Source organism: Galendromus occidentalis, unplaced genomic scaffold (genome assembly GCF_000255335.2).
Source record: "Galendromus occidentalis unplaced genomic scaffold, Mocc_1.1 scf7180000077451, whole genome shotgun sequence".
Classification (NCBI taxonomy): Eukaryota; Metazoa; Arthropoda; class Arachnida; order Mesostigmata; family Phytoseiidae; genus Galendromus; species Galendromus occidentalis.
Genome location: NW_003805439.1, coordinates 1,190,536 through 1,205,078, shown reverse-complemented (window position 1 = coordinate 1,205,078; position 14,543 = coordinate 1,190,536). Strand labels below are relative to the sequence as shown.

At 50.0% G+C, this 14,543-nt stretch overlaps 1 protein-coding gene and 2 non-coding genes across 3 annotated transcripts; all 3 read right to left on the bottom strand.

Annotated features, from left to right (window-relative positions):
* Positions 1–6,498: 6,498 nt before the first annotated feature.
* On the bottom strand, positions 6,499–6,703 carry LOC114828254 (small nucleolar RNA U3). The gene has a single exon (XR_003777106.1). It is a non-coding gene; the product is annotated as a small nucleolar RNA U3 (small nucleolar RNA).
* A 1,743-nt stretch (positions 6,704–8,446) lies between these two features.
* On the bottom strand, positions 8,447–8,651 carry LOC114828253 (small nucleolar RNA U3). The gene has a single exon (XR_003777105.1). It is a non-coding gene; the product is annotated as a small nucleolar RNA U3 (small nucleolar RNA).
* Positions 8,652–11,250: 2,599 nt separating this feature from the next.
* Positions 11,251–13,409, bottom strand: LOC100902992 (proclotting enzyme-like). Its single transcript, XM_018639706.1, has 2 exons — positions 12,407–13,409; positions 11,251–12,160 (listed from the first exon to the last, which is right to left on the bottom strand). The coding sequence occupies exons 1-2, from the start codon at positions 13,373–13,375 to the stop codon at positions 11,930–11,932; spliced, it is 1,200 nt and encodes a 399-aa protein (XP_018495222.1). The 5' UTR covers positions 13,376–13,409; the 3' UTR covers positions 11,251–11,929.
* Between the last annotated feature and the right edge of the window lie 1,134 nt (positions 13,410–14,543).

The following is a 14,543-nucleotide window of genomic DNA, read 5'->3' as shown; positions in this document are numbered from 1 at the left end:
CGTGTAGCCGGTACGGAGCCGCGGTCATCTGAGGATTCCGCTCGTATATCCGAATTGTTCGTCAAGCCCTTCATCGCTCGCTAATGGGTCCATTGGACGACATGTTACTTTTCAGCACGTCGGTTTCTATCGCTCGCGACATCGCGTCCTGATCGGCGGCCAGCTTCGGTCGAGACGTTTCGTAACACCGGACCTCCAGCTCTCCGAACGCAATGCGGTGAGTGCTCTTCGCATGTAGTCTTCCAGCTCCGGGGAGGCGCTTACCGCAGATGTAATCGCCAGTATTCATCTTTCGATTTTTTTTTGGAAGTGAGCTCTTTTCATCGCTCACGATGCAGTAAATATGCCCGCTCGAACGTTGATCGTCTCCTTTGTCGGGGACTCACACGTCGCGTCGCAGCACGGAACAGCGGCGCTTTCTTTGTCGCAGCTCGTCAGCCTTCGCATAACCATCACCATTACCGTCTGAGGGGAATGTCGGAGTCACTGAGGTTCGCCCCGAGTCCATGTAAGTGCAGCGATCAAGTCGAATCAGCTTCTCCCCTCGCACCGATGTATTGTATTTCGCACGCTTTTGTTCTCAATCAGTCGCGACATGGGTCGCGGCCCCTCTGATCCCTTTGATTTTCCGCAGCACGCGTCGAAGTCATTAACAGAGTTGTTTGCTCCTTTTTCTGTCTGGTTCTCACATGAATAAATAATATAATCAATTCCAATCAAGGATGCCGTGGCGAAAAGAAACACTGCGCTCGCTAACCAGACTACAGAATCCAAACGCGGTCTGTGTTTCTAATTCGACCGTTCACCCTGACGCCCCTTCGACTGTATATAGATCAATGCCGTTCGCCCATTATCTTGGCCTGGTATCGTGTGGTTTGTGGTGGCCAATGACGTCAGAGGTAATATTCTTATGAATAAAGCGAATGTTTTTCCACGGTGGATGGCGGTGCGTGTCTTCGGCGATTATGATGCCGTACGTGCGACTTGCAGGAGCACTGGAATCTTATTCAATCGAGGTATCGAGGCACCCGCGTTGACTATTATTTCACGATCGTTTCACAGCCGCGGGAAGAACTTCTTCTGTAATAAGCCTTCGGGGGAATCTATCATCGGCGACCTCGCGTATTTCTCTGGGGTTATCTTCTTCTCCGCGCTACCGAAGTCGTCATTCTACTTTTCCGCAGTGTCATCTTTTCACGGTTAGAAGTTCTCTTGCTTTCGAATTGCCGTGAAGCCGCTCGCATCGAACGGATCCCAAATTATTCAATCGGGAGCCCGATACTGATGCAGGGTACAGGGAAAGGCTCCAGTCTGATCACCGACGCCGATGGAATGTCGGAGCTGTCGCAAATGACATCGCCAAACTTTATGATTCCGAATGAAACGATCTTTTTGACATCCGGAAAATATGGCGGAAAAGTATCCGGACGAGCGAACCTCCTTCGACGACGAAATGGAATAGTTTCGCTGTTTTGGCGGCGGCACATGACTGTCAAGTCACTGACTGTGCAACGCTCCCCTTAAAGCACAACAGCGGCGCAAAAGGAACCGTCAAGAAGAATGCTCGTTAGCGCAATAATCGAGGACGCGCTGCGAAACTGCAATGCTCGGATTGGACGGGCACAGATCTCGCCGGAAGATGGCGGGAGGCTTTTTGAATTTCAAACGAAGCGACTAATAAATAAAGCTTGTGGTTTTTCTCGGTAGTCGCGGAGCGGTGTTCTTTCAACGCCGGTGGTCAGTCAGATTCCTCGAAAGTTGCCATTGACTCACGAAAGTCTGCCTTTTAAACTTTAAACTGCTTGTTTGGCTGCAACAGCATGCTGGCCTCCCGGTCGACCCGTCGTTCACTCAGACCGCTTGGAACCGAGATGTCTCTATTTGAACTAAGCGCGGTCAGTCGGGAGATCGAGAATAGGCCGCAATGAAATTTGCTTGCCTCTCGCGCATGCTCGAATCAAGGAATGCTCGGCCAACGCCCTAAGATCGGTTTCCGCAAAATTCGATTCACCGAAATGAAGTCCCTCTCGAACTATCGACTGGCCGAGCGTCCTTATTCTTATCCTCGATTCCGGCCGCGGGTGTTGCTCGATCATGTTACCCTCAAGGCTTCCCGTAGAGCTGACCCCACGACTGGTGCGAATTGGAGTAATTACCTACAACACTGTGAGTGCTGCAGACCGTTGCCGTCGGTCTGTATGTTCACGCGCGAGAACGACAATCGTCAGAGAACGCTTTCCGATGGAGAATCGCGCGAACGCTTACGACATTCAGCTTGCTCAGCATGTAATACGCCCCCGAAACATGTTTCTCGATCTATCCGTTGTCTTCGGTGTCCATTCATCCATCTATTCTGTAGGCTGTTCTTTGGTATATTAATCTTGTCCAACATCCGCTCAGTTCCGTTAGTCGATATGCGAGCACGCGACGAGGAACGTCGGGACAGAACAAGGAAACCGAGAATTCCCCAGCAATCGATGCGTCTCACACTTGGCCAGAGAATTGTTGCCACTCCCTTGCAGCTTTGATTTCTGATCAAGTCATAGGTGTGATTTTCGCGAAGGGATCCGCGTGAGCGATATTTCCAAGTCTGGACAGGAGACGAGCGGACTCATTGCGCAACCGAATGGAAAGAACTGGAGCTGCGGGCAAGTACGTACATATATGAGTAGGCTACGAATGCGAAGAGAACGACGGATCGCATGAAAGGAGAGCTTGACAATTTTCGAGGAGACATTGTGTGATTATTATTTCGTCTGTGACTCATGCTCTGGCCGAATTATCTGAATCTGAACGACTTACGATATCTCAGACGATGACGGAAGCATATGAGTGACTGAGCGAGGGACACGGCAGTGTACTCTGAGTCTGCGATCTCTCAGGGGGAAATTCCAGATCGAATTTCCAAAGATCAAAATTGTTCAACTCTGCAATTCGAGCGTTCGCAGTTTGGAAACTCCCCGCAAGTCGGACCCATCGTAGCGGAGCAGAATTTCGAGCATTTGTGTGTGAGTCTTGGGTAATCCTGCCGCGCTTCGCAGAACGTTTTCCAAGAATTAAACACCGCCTCCGACCGGCTCGAGTCGTATGTTCTCACTCAGTCAGTTATCTTGAGTGTTAGACGGTTCAATGACAGTAGGTGATGAGAAACTCCCAACCGTGGAGTGATTTCCATCGATTTTATATTTTTGAACTCTACCGTGACATGACGACATTGGTTCACTGAATGTCTTCAACAGATCCGTGAACTTCTCGTTCGGGGGCAGAGCTGCCGTTCAAAGCAGGTGATCGTGTAGAACGTATCGGTGGGGGCGAACTCTCCGCGTACTTCACGGGCCCGTAACGCAACTTAGATCGTTAAGGGTAATGTCTTCTTTCAACGTTTGCTCCTGAGCGCTCGTTTTTTATGCTCTCACAAACACCGATATCGGATAGCTCCGTTTACGTGGTAAAGCGGAAAAGCTTCAAATCGGTCAACAGCGAAGACTGTTATCAGTTTGCGGATTCTTTCATTTCCTTTCTACTGACCGAAACAGACCCCGGATACCGATTGGGCCTATCCCGGGGCATGTCAGCCCTATAGCAAATGGAGCGGTGGTGTCTGCTACTATACTCGCTACTCTGCTTTGGCCCATGAGTCGGGCTCGTGGGGCAGCACTTTTCCGCCAGACTATTGTTGTTTTCTCCCGAACAACTGTGAGCTTTCGATTTATCTACATATCTGTCGATGGAGGACGCGGTTCTAAAACCGCGACGATCTTGACCGAGCCGCGAAGCGTCCTCAGGCTGCTTCGACGAAAAATGAGGAGAGAACTTGCACCACGCCCATTGTTGGAAACTCACCGAGGCTATTTTGGTTTCATCCTGCGCGGAACAGATCGTGCCGATCTGAAGGAAGATCAGGATAACGAAAGCACTCCGAAAGACGATGTTCCGTCGTCTAGACCCCATTTCGGAGCGAGATTCCACGCACAGCACGTCGCGCACTTTTCACTTATGTCAAGCTTGAATTTGCGATCCACCACAATAACAATAAAAGTCTTTCAAAATCTTTTCACTCGGTGGACAGTTGACCGTTCGCCGGTGTATCGGTCCCTTGTGTCTTTTCGGCACTCGATCCCACAGAATGATATACGGTGTCCGTATCACTCGGACCTGACTGATTCAACAAATCGAGTCGGAGAGCATCTGGACAGAGACGGTGAAATGCTTCCTATGACGCCGCCGATGAAGACTGATAAGTTTCTCTTCATTGAAGTACGCTGGCACGCGTCAGTGAATCCATGCTTGCCACGTGGGGAGTGACATAATTCAGATGTAAGGAGGTGGGAAGAGTCGAATACAACACTAATGATTGTATCCTCGAGAGGAGAAACTTCTTCGGGAGCACAAACTGGCACAGAACGAAACTGTTCAGAGCGAGAACGCACTGGGTATCCGCCAGGAACGATCCACTTGAGCGAATGTCCAATTTTCACGTCGGTCGCTCAGAAGTCCCTAATGGTGAATGAAGGACTTATTTTTTCCAGAAGACTGTTAGCTTCTCTGTCGCAGGCTCTCTCTACTTCCCCTCTCGGAGCTTCGCGAGCTCCAAGGTAACCACTTTCGATGGCACCGTCTCCTGATCGGTCCCACGCCAGTTCTGATAATTACCCAGACGATAATGATCAACTCTCATCGCCCGGCAGCAGGACAAGGCGATCCGAAGCTTAATGGAAGACCTGCACGGCGCGCGCGCGGCTAGTTAGCTGCGAGAGAAAGCGAAGTGAAAGTCAACGGAGTCGCTTGGCGAAGGGCGAAGACCGACTTGCCCTCAGCTGCAGCACCGCAGAACCCCGTTATCCGAGGGAATGGGTACGTCGGCGTCGGCAGCGTCAGTGGATTTGATAGCATCGATGCTGTGGAAATCTGCTTCTATCTGCCGTGTGACGGAGATTGAAGTTCCGTTCTTCTCCGGAGAAGCCCCCTTCATGTCTCGATTTTTTATACCCATCAATTACCCGCTTCTCGATGTACTGAATATTTCTCGCATTGTAGCGAGTCTTTCCTTACGACGACCGTCGTCGGACACAGTCATCGATCACCGAAAAACAGCGGAATCGTCTGTGATGATCGTCGAGGTGAAGAGTTCTTGAGTGACTCAGGGCCGGCCTCTAATTTCGCTTTGAATAGACTACTATTCTTGTCGGACCGACTCCTTCGAATATTCCTCCTCGATGTCGCTCGAGCCTCCTCGCTTAGGATCTCGTTGTCGATTTGCATCTCATGAAACTAATGTTTTCAAGCGGAGGAGAAATTTAGGAATTCGCCGCTATATACGGTGGGAGCCATGTATGACTCGTTCCGATCGTTAGAAAGGCCAGAATCACCAGGGTCGACAAGCAGATCGACATCAGTGAGGATTGATCGACTTGGAGAATTCTATTGCAAGGTTTCCTGTTCTAATTTCCAATCCCGATATATACGGGGCTCAAGTCTCATGGCTCCGATCGGTCTGGCGAGTCGATAGGCGCGAAGAGGGAAAGTTCTCGCTCACAGAATTTCTTCATGCATATATTCGCAGCCTCAGGCAGACGAGCCGTTTCGTCTGAGACGTGAAACCTCATTCAACAGCAGAAAAAAAAACACTAGGAGCATATTGAGGTAGAGATGGCGCCAAATCATTGGATACCATGCCTGTGCGGAGCTCGAAGAGTTTCAGGACCTTCCACGACGTGGAGACCTTGTTCATCGGTTTCCGGGGAATGAAGACGATCGTGAAAAATGGATCCATGCTCTCCGACCACTCATAATCTCTTCGATTCAATGAATGCTATCTTCGCTCGATGCCCGTTCCCGTCTTTCTCTGCACGAGCTCAGCGCTGACAATTTAATCCTTTATCACCGCTATTTGCCAGCAGAGTCCGTCGGCTTTGGATTTCAGTTTGAGAGGTGCTGTATTCGTATCCAGTGAAAATGGGGAAGCAGCATGTAACAGCGATGGATAGCAAGTTTGACATGCGACGTCTCGAAATCGCATCGTGACCGTACGAGGAACTCAGATGGCAATTCAATCAAATTGCCAGATTTGCTACATCCGGAAACTGAAGTCATCATCCAGGCCGTCACATGCCGAACGGAACCGTCTTGATGGGGAGTGACACGAAAATGCTCGCCGTCGCCACCGTATTTCGCACCTTAAACGTCGACCGTTATCGTCCCGATGATGGCGATATTTCGATACCTCGGAGCTGCTCCTCATCCGGCCAATGAGCTGCAAAAGGCGGAATGAAGAACCCATGGGGGGTATATGTGTGCCCCAAGACCGGATGCCAGGGAAAATTGTGGTAGAACCCTAGCCGGAGTTGAACGATTCGTGAACGACCACTAGACGTACAGGAATCTAATTAGTTTTCTCTGTGCCAGGATATTCCAAGGACTCTGAATTCTGAAGATCGAAAACGTTTGTCAGAGCTATGGCACGGAGCCGAATAATTTTGGGTCTATCGTAGGGCTGACACCGCTCAGACCGAGTGCGGACCTTCTCTCCTGTTCCCAGGGTCGAACGATCTTCAAGGCGTGATGTAAACGAGCGGGGTTACGTCACGCCAGTTTCACGCTCAGGTCCACACCCTCAGTGCATCATCGAGGCTTCAGAGTGTACGAATCCGGCAAGCGGAAACGTTAAAACGACTACAGAAATGATCCTGTGAAGTACGATCTTAAGGGCTACACGCTCGGATCTCGGATTCGGATCGAACATGAACTGCGACGCCAAGGGTCGCACCTCGCGACATAGTTACAAGTGCAGCGACTTGATGAGTCGATTCGCGATCACTAGCTCGTCATGCGATGTCTCCAGCTCCTCAGGCGTTGTTCTATAAGAGAATACTCGGAGGTCTTTGCGCCGCGATATCGATTTTCCGGTACGATTTCTCTCACAGCCCTCGGGTTCATGAGAAGTGCTCTCGATGATCGCGGCCCGATCCTGAAGAAGGAGCCCAGACATGCCCGGCCAGAAGAACAGAGATCTCATTCACGGAAGTTGAATGTGGTGATTTGATGGAACGAGGGCGCAAAGCGCTCAAACGATCTCCGAAAGCTTATTGTCGAATTGCCGTCTCCCGACCGAGGCAAAAATCAATCAAGTATTGTCTGTTTATAATTTTCGGATGTGTTTCTTCTCATTGCGGATTCCCAATTTTCGTCGACCTTTCTGTGATATGTCGGGAACACCCTTGACGACCCTCGTCGACTCGTATGCTGATGGAATTCCAAAGGCTCGCGTAAGACTTTCGTCATATATCAAGCAGGCGATAGCCTTCCCAGAAAATATCGTTGACCCGAGATCAAATGGGGCTTGCGAAAAGTGATCCCAAGTTGTGAAGAGATGAATTTTCCCCTATCAGAAAAATCCAGGATTTCCATGGAATCGTCCGGGACCTTTCCTCCCATCTCGCTCCTCGCTGGAGCAGAGCCAACAATGTTCGAGGGTGCTCAGAACAAGAGAAATGAGTACCCCGCAAGCTTCTCGTGTTGAACATCTTGCGAGACACCATAGCGATTGCTCACAGAAAAGTGATGGATAAATTACGACACCGGAAGGAGAAATACAGGCGTGCAACGTGGTTAATTTTTTTAGTTTGCTGCCTCCTTCTTTTCTCTGACTGCTCTTGATATCACCTCGGTTCGGAATAACAATGTGTCGATCGAGCTTTGTTTCAGAAACCGTCGGATGTTTTCTGCCTACCGCGATTCTTTAAATTCATTGTTTTTCTAGAAGGGCGTTTTCTCACAGAACTTTTGCCAGATGAGCGCTCACGAACACCTACAAGATTGATGAAATCGGGCTGCCGTGCTTCCCTGAGGAATGCGAGCTCCTCGGAAATGATTGTCTGTTTTACGATTCCCTCCATCTTCGTATCCAATTCGACTTCGTAGATAATGGCGTCGTGACAGGCGTCAGCGATATACAGAGAAAGAATCAATCGAGGATATTGAGGTTCTCCTGGGCAGGATTTCGTGGACAAGCCCGTGTCTTGAACAACGTTTACTTTTGTTACCGGCTTTGAAAGCTACATACTATCGCGAATGTAACCGGTGAGTTAATCATTGCCTACGGGACTTGAGGGTGCTCCCAATTTCAGATCAGATTCCGATTCTCTCCGCAGGAACGTCCCGCTGGGCATCGATTCGAACGGACCTAACGTAAGCATCATCTTGCGAGCCAAGTCAGATGAGGAGAAGAGGGGCACATCCCCTATTTCAGAGCGCACAGGGTGCGAATCACACCCTCTCTCTCCCTCTCTAGATTTCAATGCACTTATCTCCGTTCTCCTCGGGATTTTCCCTGCGTTTAAGCAGCTGATGGTCAGCATTTTGGAATTTTATCTTGGACAGCACATGACCGAGTCCTGATTGTTGATATCCTGACATTTATGATTTTCGATTTTATATCCGGGCTGAAACTTCTCAGACTGGATGCGTGCCTTCTCCCCTGTTTCCAGGAGCGAACGATCTTCAAGGTGTGAGTTAACCGTAAGCGGTTATATCACACCAGTTTCACGCTCAGGCTCGCACCCTCAGCGCATCATCGGAGCTTCAGGATGTACGAATCCGGCGAGCGGAAACGTTAGATCGACTACAGAAATGATCCTGTGAAGTACGATCTTAGCATTGTTACTCTTCTTGCTCTCTCTAGGCGCGACGCAGAGCGACTGTGTGCAAGACCGAGTGCCCACACGTGTGCTCAATTCCGACTGGTTCCCCGATGATGTTCAATATTTCCGTACCGCTTGAACACTCTGCAATCGAGCGATCTACCGTTCTATAATTACGAGAATCTGATAGTTTGCCGAGGAAAGACGTGATCGCAATTATGAATAGCACGGCGCCGGCTCATGAAAGGACCGAGCCTTAGGAGGGTGGGTGAGAAGGTCCGGAAGTTCCGAGAGCATCGGCGGCTCGAAGCGGTCTCACGGAGAATCACAGGCGGGTTATTGATACCCCGCCTGCGCTCACTTCCTACCTACATTATTGAGTTGTCTCGATAGACAAGTCCCACGTTTTCTCCCCGGCTTCTGAAGGACTCCCCCAAGCATTCGACGAATAGCAACGGGAGATTATTCAAATTATCACTCGAGCTAGGCGTGAATGCCGTGATTTCACAGAAGAATGATAAACAAGACACAGAACGTTTCGGGTGCTCTTCCGCTTACGAAAGAGAACAAATTCCAAACGAAAAGAGCGTTTGATGGTATGCTTCTCTGTATTCTCGATCCGGTGTCCCGAACTAGTTCCGCTCAGTCAAATGGAACTTGGGAACGATCCGCACGAAACACGAGAAAGCTCAGCCGAGAGAATGAGCTCATAAATGCTGAAGTCTGAGCATTTTCGGGGATTATACGCTTCCAAGGGTTTCCCCACCGTCTGAAAGCGAGACTCCATCGCTGAAGAATCGAGTTTTCTGTAAGCTCGGCCACGATTGAAGCATTTGCATTTTCAGAGAAAGAAATGCTTTTTTCTGACTATCACCCGCATGCGACGGGTGGACGGGACTACCTTCGGAATTCCAGGAGACAGACAAAAATTTCGTATTATCGGCTATCCAACCTCTCTGACTAGACGAATCAGCTTCTCACATCGAGCTTCAGGGTGGTCAAGATAATAAGTTCTCTTGATCTTCCCGGACCGTCTTTGCCCAAGCTCTGCCACTGGCTTTGGACGGACGAATTTGTGAAAGGCTCCCGTAGCGAATCAGGAGCATTCTGCGATGCGGTATCCAGTTCTCTATGAGGGTGCTACATGCATTCGTAGAATGGTCAGTACCGGAAGCGTGCCCACGATCTTCTCCCGAGAGAGCCAAGCCAGAATTCGGAGGATCGGAATCATGACGTGCCTGTCCCTCAGCACACGGACCGGAATATCACACTCGCGGAGTGCACTCCAGATAAATCTCGAGATAAATATTCCCGTCCTGCTTCATTCTCCTACAGAGGGCGAGCTCTCGCGAGAGGAAATCTCACAATCAGAAACAATCAAACGCCGGTCTCACTCAGTCACTCTTTTGAGGCAAGCCGTTTCCGTGAGACCGAGGTCCGCAGACAGAGAGAATCGCGTCGTCTGACCCGCTGGAGCTCGAGCAGATCCTTCAAACATACGGTCGGGAGTCAGTGTGTGCTCGAAGGCATCTGGCAACTGCGATGATGGATCGCTTTAGCCCCTAATTTAATTCAATCTCTACAATCCTAAAATTCATGCTATGCGTTCCACGCGCTGCAGAGGAGTAGAAAGGGAAGAATCGTCTAACCGACAGGCATACAAAAGGATTCCCGTTCAGCATGCATGAGGGAAGCAAGCGCGATCACAAATAGAACTTCCGAAAAGCCAAAAAAAGGATTCTGATGAAGAATGTGTTTTTGTTGTCGAGGCAAACAGTGTGAAGTTGAAGAAGGATCCAGTCTCTTCGCATCATAGAACTTCTCATAGAAGCAGGTGACTCCAAGGGAACTACTGCTCAGAATCTGCCACCGTCGGGGACATTAGAAAGTCATTAAAGTATTTTCGTCCTTTGACTCTGGTTTGGAAAGCTATTTCTGAGAACCCATCGACAGAAGACATCGGTCTTGTTCAACGGATAATTCAGGTGATCAGGAAGAATTGTCAGCTAATGAACGGAGCGGTCACCCGATCGGGGGAGTCGAGACTCGCTTAAATCCAAGAAAAGGATGTAGGACGAAAATAAATATTCCCCCCACCGAGCTCAGGATGATACATCCAGTCTCTCCTGAGAGCGGGAGATTCAGTTCCACGTTGCTCAGCCTGCGGAAAGAATCCCAACCCGACCGACGAGAATGGAATGAAGATGAATTGAAATTATGAATTGCTTTATCATTTGAATTGATGCCTGCAAATGGTGATCTGATCACATTTTGTTGTGGCAACAAATGCAAGGAATTCCGTATCTCCTTACACATGTACCCTAAACCATGATTATATTTGAGGGCCATGCGGACCGCTCGTCATATGGCCTCTGGAAAAGCCTGACAATGATCCTCAGGAACCTTTTCGGATCCACGTAGACCCCGGTTGCGGATAGTATTATAATTAATGACCCACCAGACGGGTTTCTTGGCTCACGGAATGATATTTGGACGAGTCAGGTGCGGGCTCAATCGATATGGAGAACCGGAGCATCGTCAAGAGATCTGAATGTAGCTCCCGCAGCATGACCTTTCGCCTTTGAATGATCTTCTTTATTCGATCTACATATGTACAGAGAGTCAACGAGAATGCATTCTATCACTTCTCCTCTGAACTCGGCCACTTCTGTTAGTAAATATCGACTTCTGCCGAAACTCTATTCGAGAACGGAATCGATTCGCCGGAACTTCCAAATCGATCGGCAGCAAAATCAGTGGATGGAGACTTCCTTCCCGTCGTTGCTCGGGTCGTGAGATTACGGATACATCTACGCCCGTCTATCGAGGCACGGACGCAATATTTTCCGACTTTTGTGCCGAAGGGGTTCGTCGCGATCAAAACAGAAAATATCTATAGCAGCATGAGAAACTTCGGTAAATGTTCCGGCGACATGAGAAACCTAAGTGGAGCTAGATCGCGCCTAGGCGTGCCGAACACTAGATTTGGAATCGATGATATTGCTTTCATCTACGTTCCACGTAGAATCGACGGTTGAGTGGTTGCTCCGCGTCTCGGGCTCGAAGTTCATCTCACGAAGAAAGGAAGGGGTCGCATGGCGTTTTCCTATTGAGATAGCGTCGAGAAGACAGTGAAACATGAAACCTCTGAGCATTGGGTTTTTGGAACGGAACATCCTACGGCTCGCGTCGGTTCCAAATTATTCAACCGTTCTTGGTGTCGGACAATGTGGCGACAACTCATATTAAACAATCGCTTTGAAGCTTCTCAGTGGCTTTCGTCGATCGCTTCAGATATGTTTGTTGATCCAGTCAAGGTAGTTCGTCACCCTGGTGTAAACTCCAGGGAAGCCTTTGGTGGCGCAGCGGACCCCGAAGGATACGATTCCAACTTGGTAGAATCTCGTGGGTGCATACCCCTCGGGTCGAACGAGAGGGCCTCCAGAATCTCCTTGACACGAATCCTGTACTCCTGATTCGTCTCCGGCGCAGATGAATCTTTCTCTGTCGACGTGGTCGATCTGTAAGCGGAGCAACAACTCAGAATCTTCTTAAATGACATAACAAAATTCTCGGGACTCCCACTTTCTGTCAGCCGAATCGAATCGCTCCTGCTCCAACGGTCAACAGCGACAAAGACGGACAACACCGCGTAAATTTCACGCGGAACGAGTCGATAAACTGATTTCAAGAGACGTCACGAATGAATTAGACTTTCCGGGAGCTACGTCGGTACGCCAGACTTCGGGAAAACGGATCGTACTCACATGTACAGCTTTGTAAGCGTCACTGCATCGTTTGCTATCCCAGATAGGGAAACTGGCCTGCTGGAGAACTTCGGCGGTTTTTCCGAGGTATCTCGTTCGTCCCCAGCCGGTCACGTACGCGTATTTCTCGGTGATATTGTCCGGAATAATATTCTTGCTGTACGGTAGACAGATCGGCGAGATGTATCTGTTGAAGGTCACGTCTTGGTTCATGAACATCAACGCGATGTCGTTCGTGTTGAGACCGTATTCGAAGTTCTCATGGGTGATCAGTCGAACCACCGAACGCTCCACCGAATCTTGAGATCTCCTCGACAGATCGTGCTCACCGAGTCGCACTCTGAACAGGCTCGCGTCGGTCACTTTTTTTGGTGAAAGCACGAAGCAATGGGATGCACTCAGGACGTGTCTATGTGATATGAGGCTTCCACCGCAATGGGACTCGAACTCCCCTTCGCGGTTCCTCATGAGCACCAGGACCTGCCATGGCCAATCACCTTTCTTGGCATCCACACCGTTCACGACTCGGGTAAACGAGGCGTTTGTGTTTCCGCATTCTTCCGGAATCAGAGCGGGTCTACGCGCTCTGAGAACCTCTCTGACCTCCGGTTCTCGAGTCGTGCTCGGGGCTCTCGTCGAGGGTGAGGAATTGGCGTTCGGTCTGAACTGTCGAGGGCAACACAGGAGCGGACTTCGGTCGTTGTATCCACAAATGTACTTTCGCAACAAATTCAAGTCCCGAATCCTGTGAAGACCGGGGCACTCGGCTAGAGGGCCGCATTTCCCTTTCAACGTATCCGGCGTCGAGCAATCGGAATCGTCATAATCGAATACGATCAGTCGATGCGCCCTATTCTCTATGCCGGCTGCGCCATCGGTCTCTGGGCTCTGCGTCGTCGTGGTTTCTGATCCCGCCAGGATGAACAACAGCGGCACTATTAAAAGCGTTCGGAGCGCGGCTGGCGACATCTTGCGAAGAAACTGACACCCTGCTTTCGTCGTGGAGCCTTTGCGGGAACGAGAGAGGTTAAGCGGTGATAAATAAAAACTGTTGCCGGGACCGTCTGAGAAAGCGTCTTGTGAGTCAAAGTGACGTCAATCCTTAGAGAAGAGACGTTTCGAGGGCGTCTCCCACGTCGGTTTCGGTGTTGGTGGACATCGGGTTGGCTGCCACAACGGAACTTGTCAATGTCTCGGAGAATGATCGTGAATCTCTCGAAGAGGAACCAAGGAACCACAGAAAAGCTTTCGAAGAAGGAGCAGCAGCCGACGAACAACATTCGCCCATCAGCGCGCATAGGTGCACACACACACCACGGGGAATTTTCCGGATTACCATCGCGAAGCACAGCGAGCAACGATTGAGTCAAGGTAGTCCACAGAAAATCAGATGCTTGCGTAGCACCGTGCCACCTATCGGCAGAAAGCGTCGACTCAGATCAAGTTTCCGACTAAGAACCATACTCTGCAACTCCGCGTAAAACTCCATTGTCAGCTCAAGCTGATGCGATTCGATCAGAAGAGGCTTTTCATCCCGACAGAGGTTTCGTGGGAGCTTGCGACGATGGGACTGTGTCGATCAGTATCACATGATGCAGGATGAACAAAAATGATTCCGACTGTGGAAAATGTCCGTGAGGTCTCGATACCTCCGTCTTCCATTCTTCTCCGTTGAGTCGAGAGAAATCCCGATGGGTCTCTTCCCTCCCCCCTCCTCCATGCCGAGTCCACAACCGTCGTCAGGTCGACTGGGCTACATGGACCGAGATATTTGGGAGAATCTCCCCCCGTCAGGGTGCATCTACGACGTCCCATTAATCTCCGCCTGCGTCAGATCAGCGTCAACGTTCATCGATAGCGGCGTCACCTGAGTATATGTGAGTCCAGGGACAATCATGATCATGAGAAATGAAGAACTCCAGAAGGCGAAAAACAGTCATCTAGGTTGTTCTTCACACAAGGTTGACGGGGTTCCGCACGGCCTTGTCGGCTCGTCGTCCTCGCTATCGTGAGTCAGGGGTTCTGGGAATGACGCCAAAAATGCAATCAGGCAGGGGGCCAATGATTCATCTGGATCTGGGAAATCCATCGGAGGCGACGCAGCCTGGCGCAGACTGAAACTTCGCAAGCGCGATTC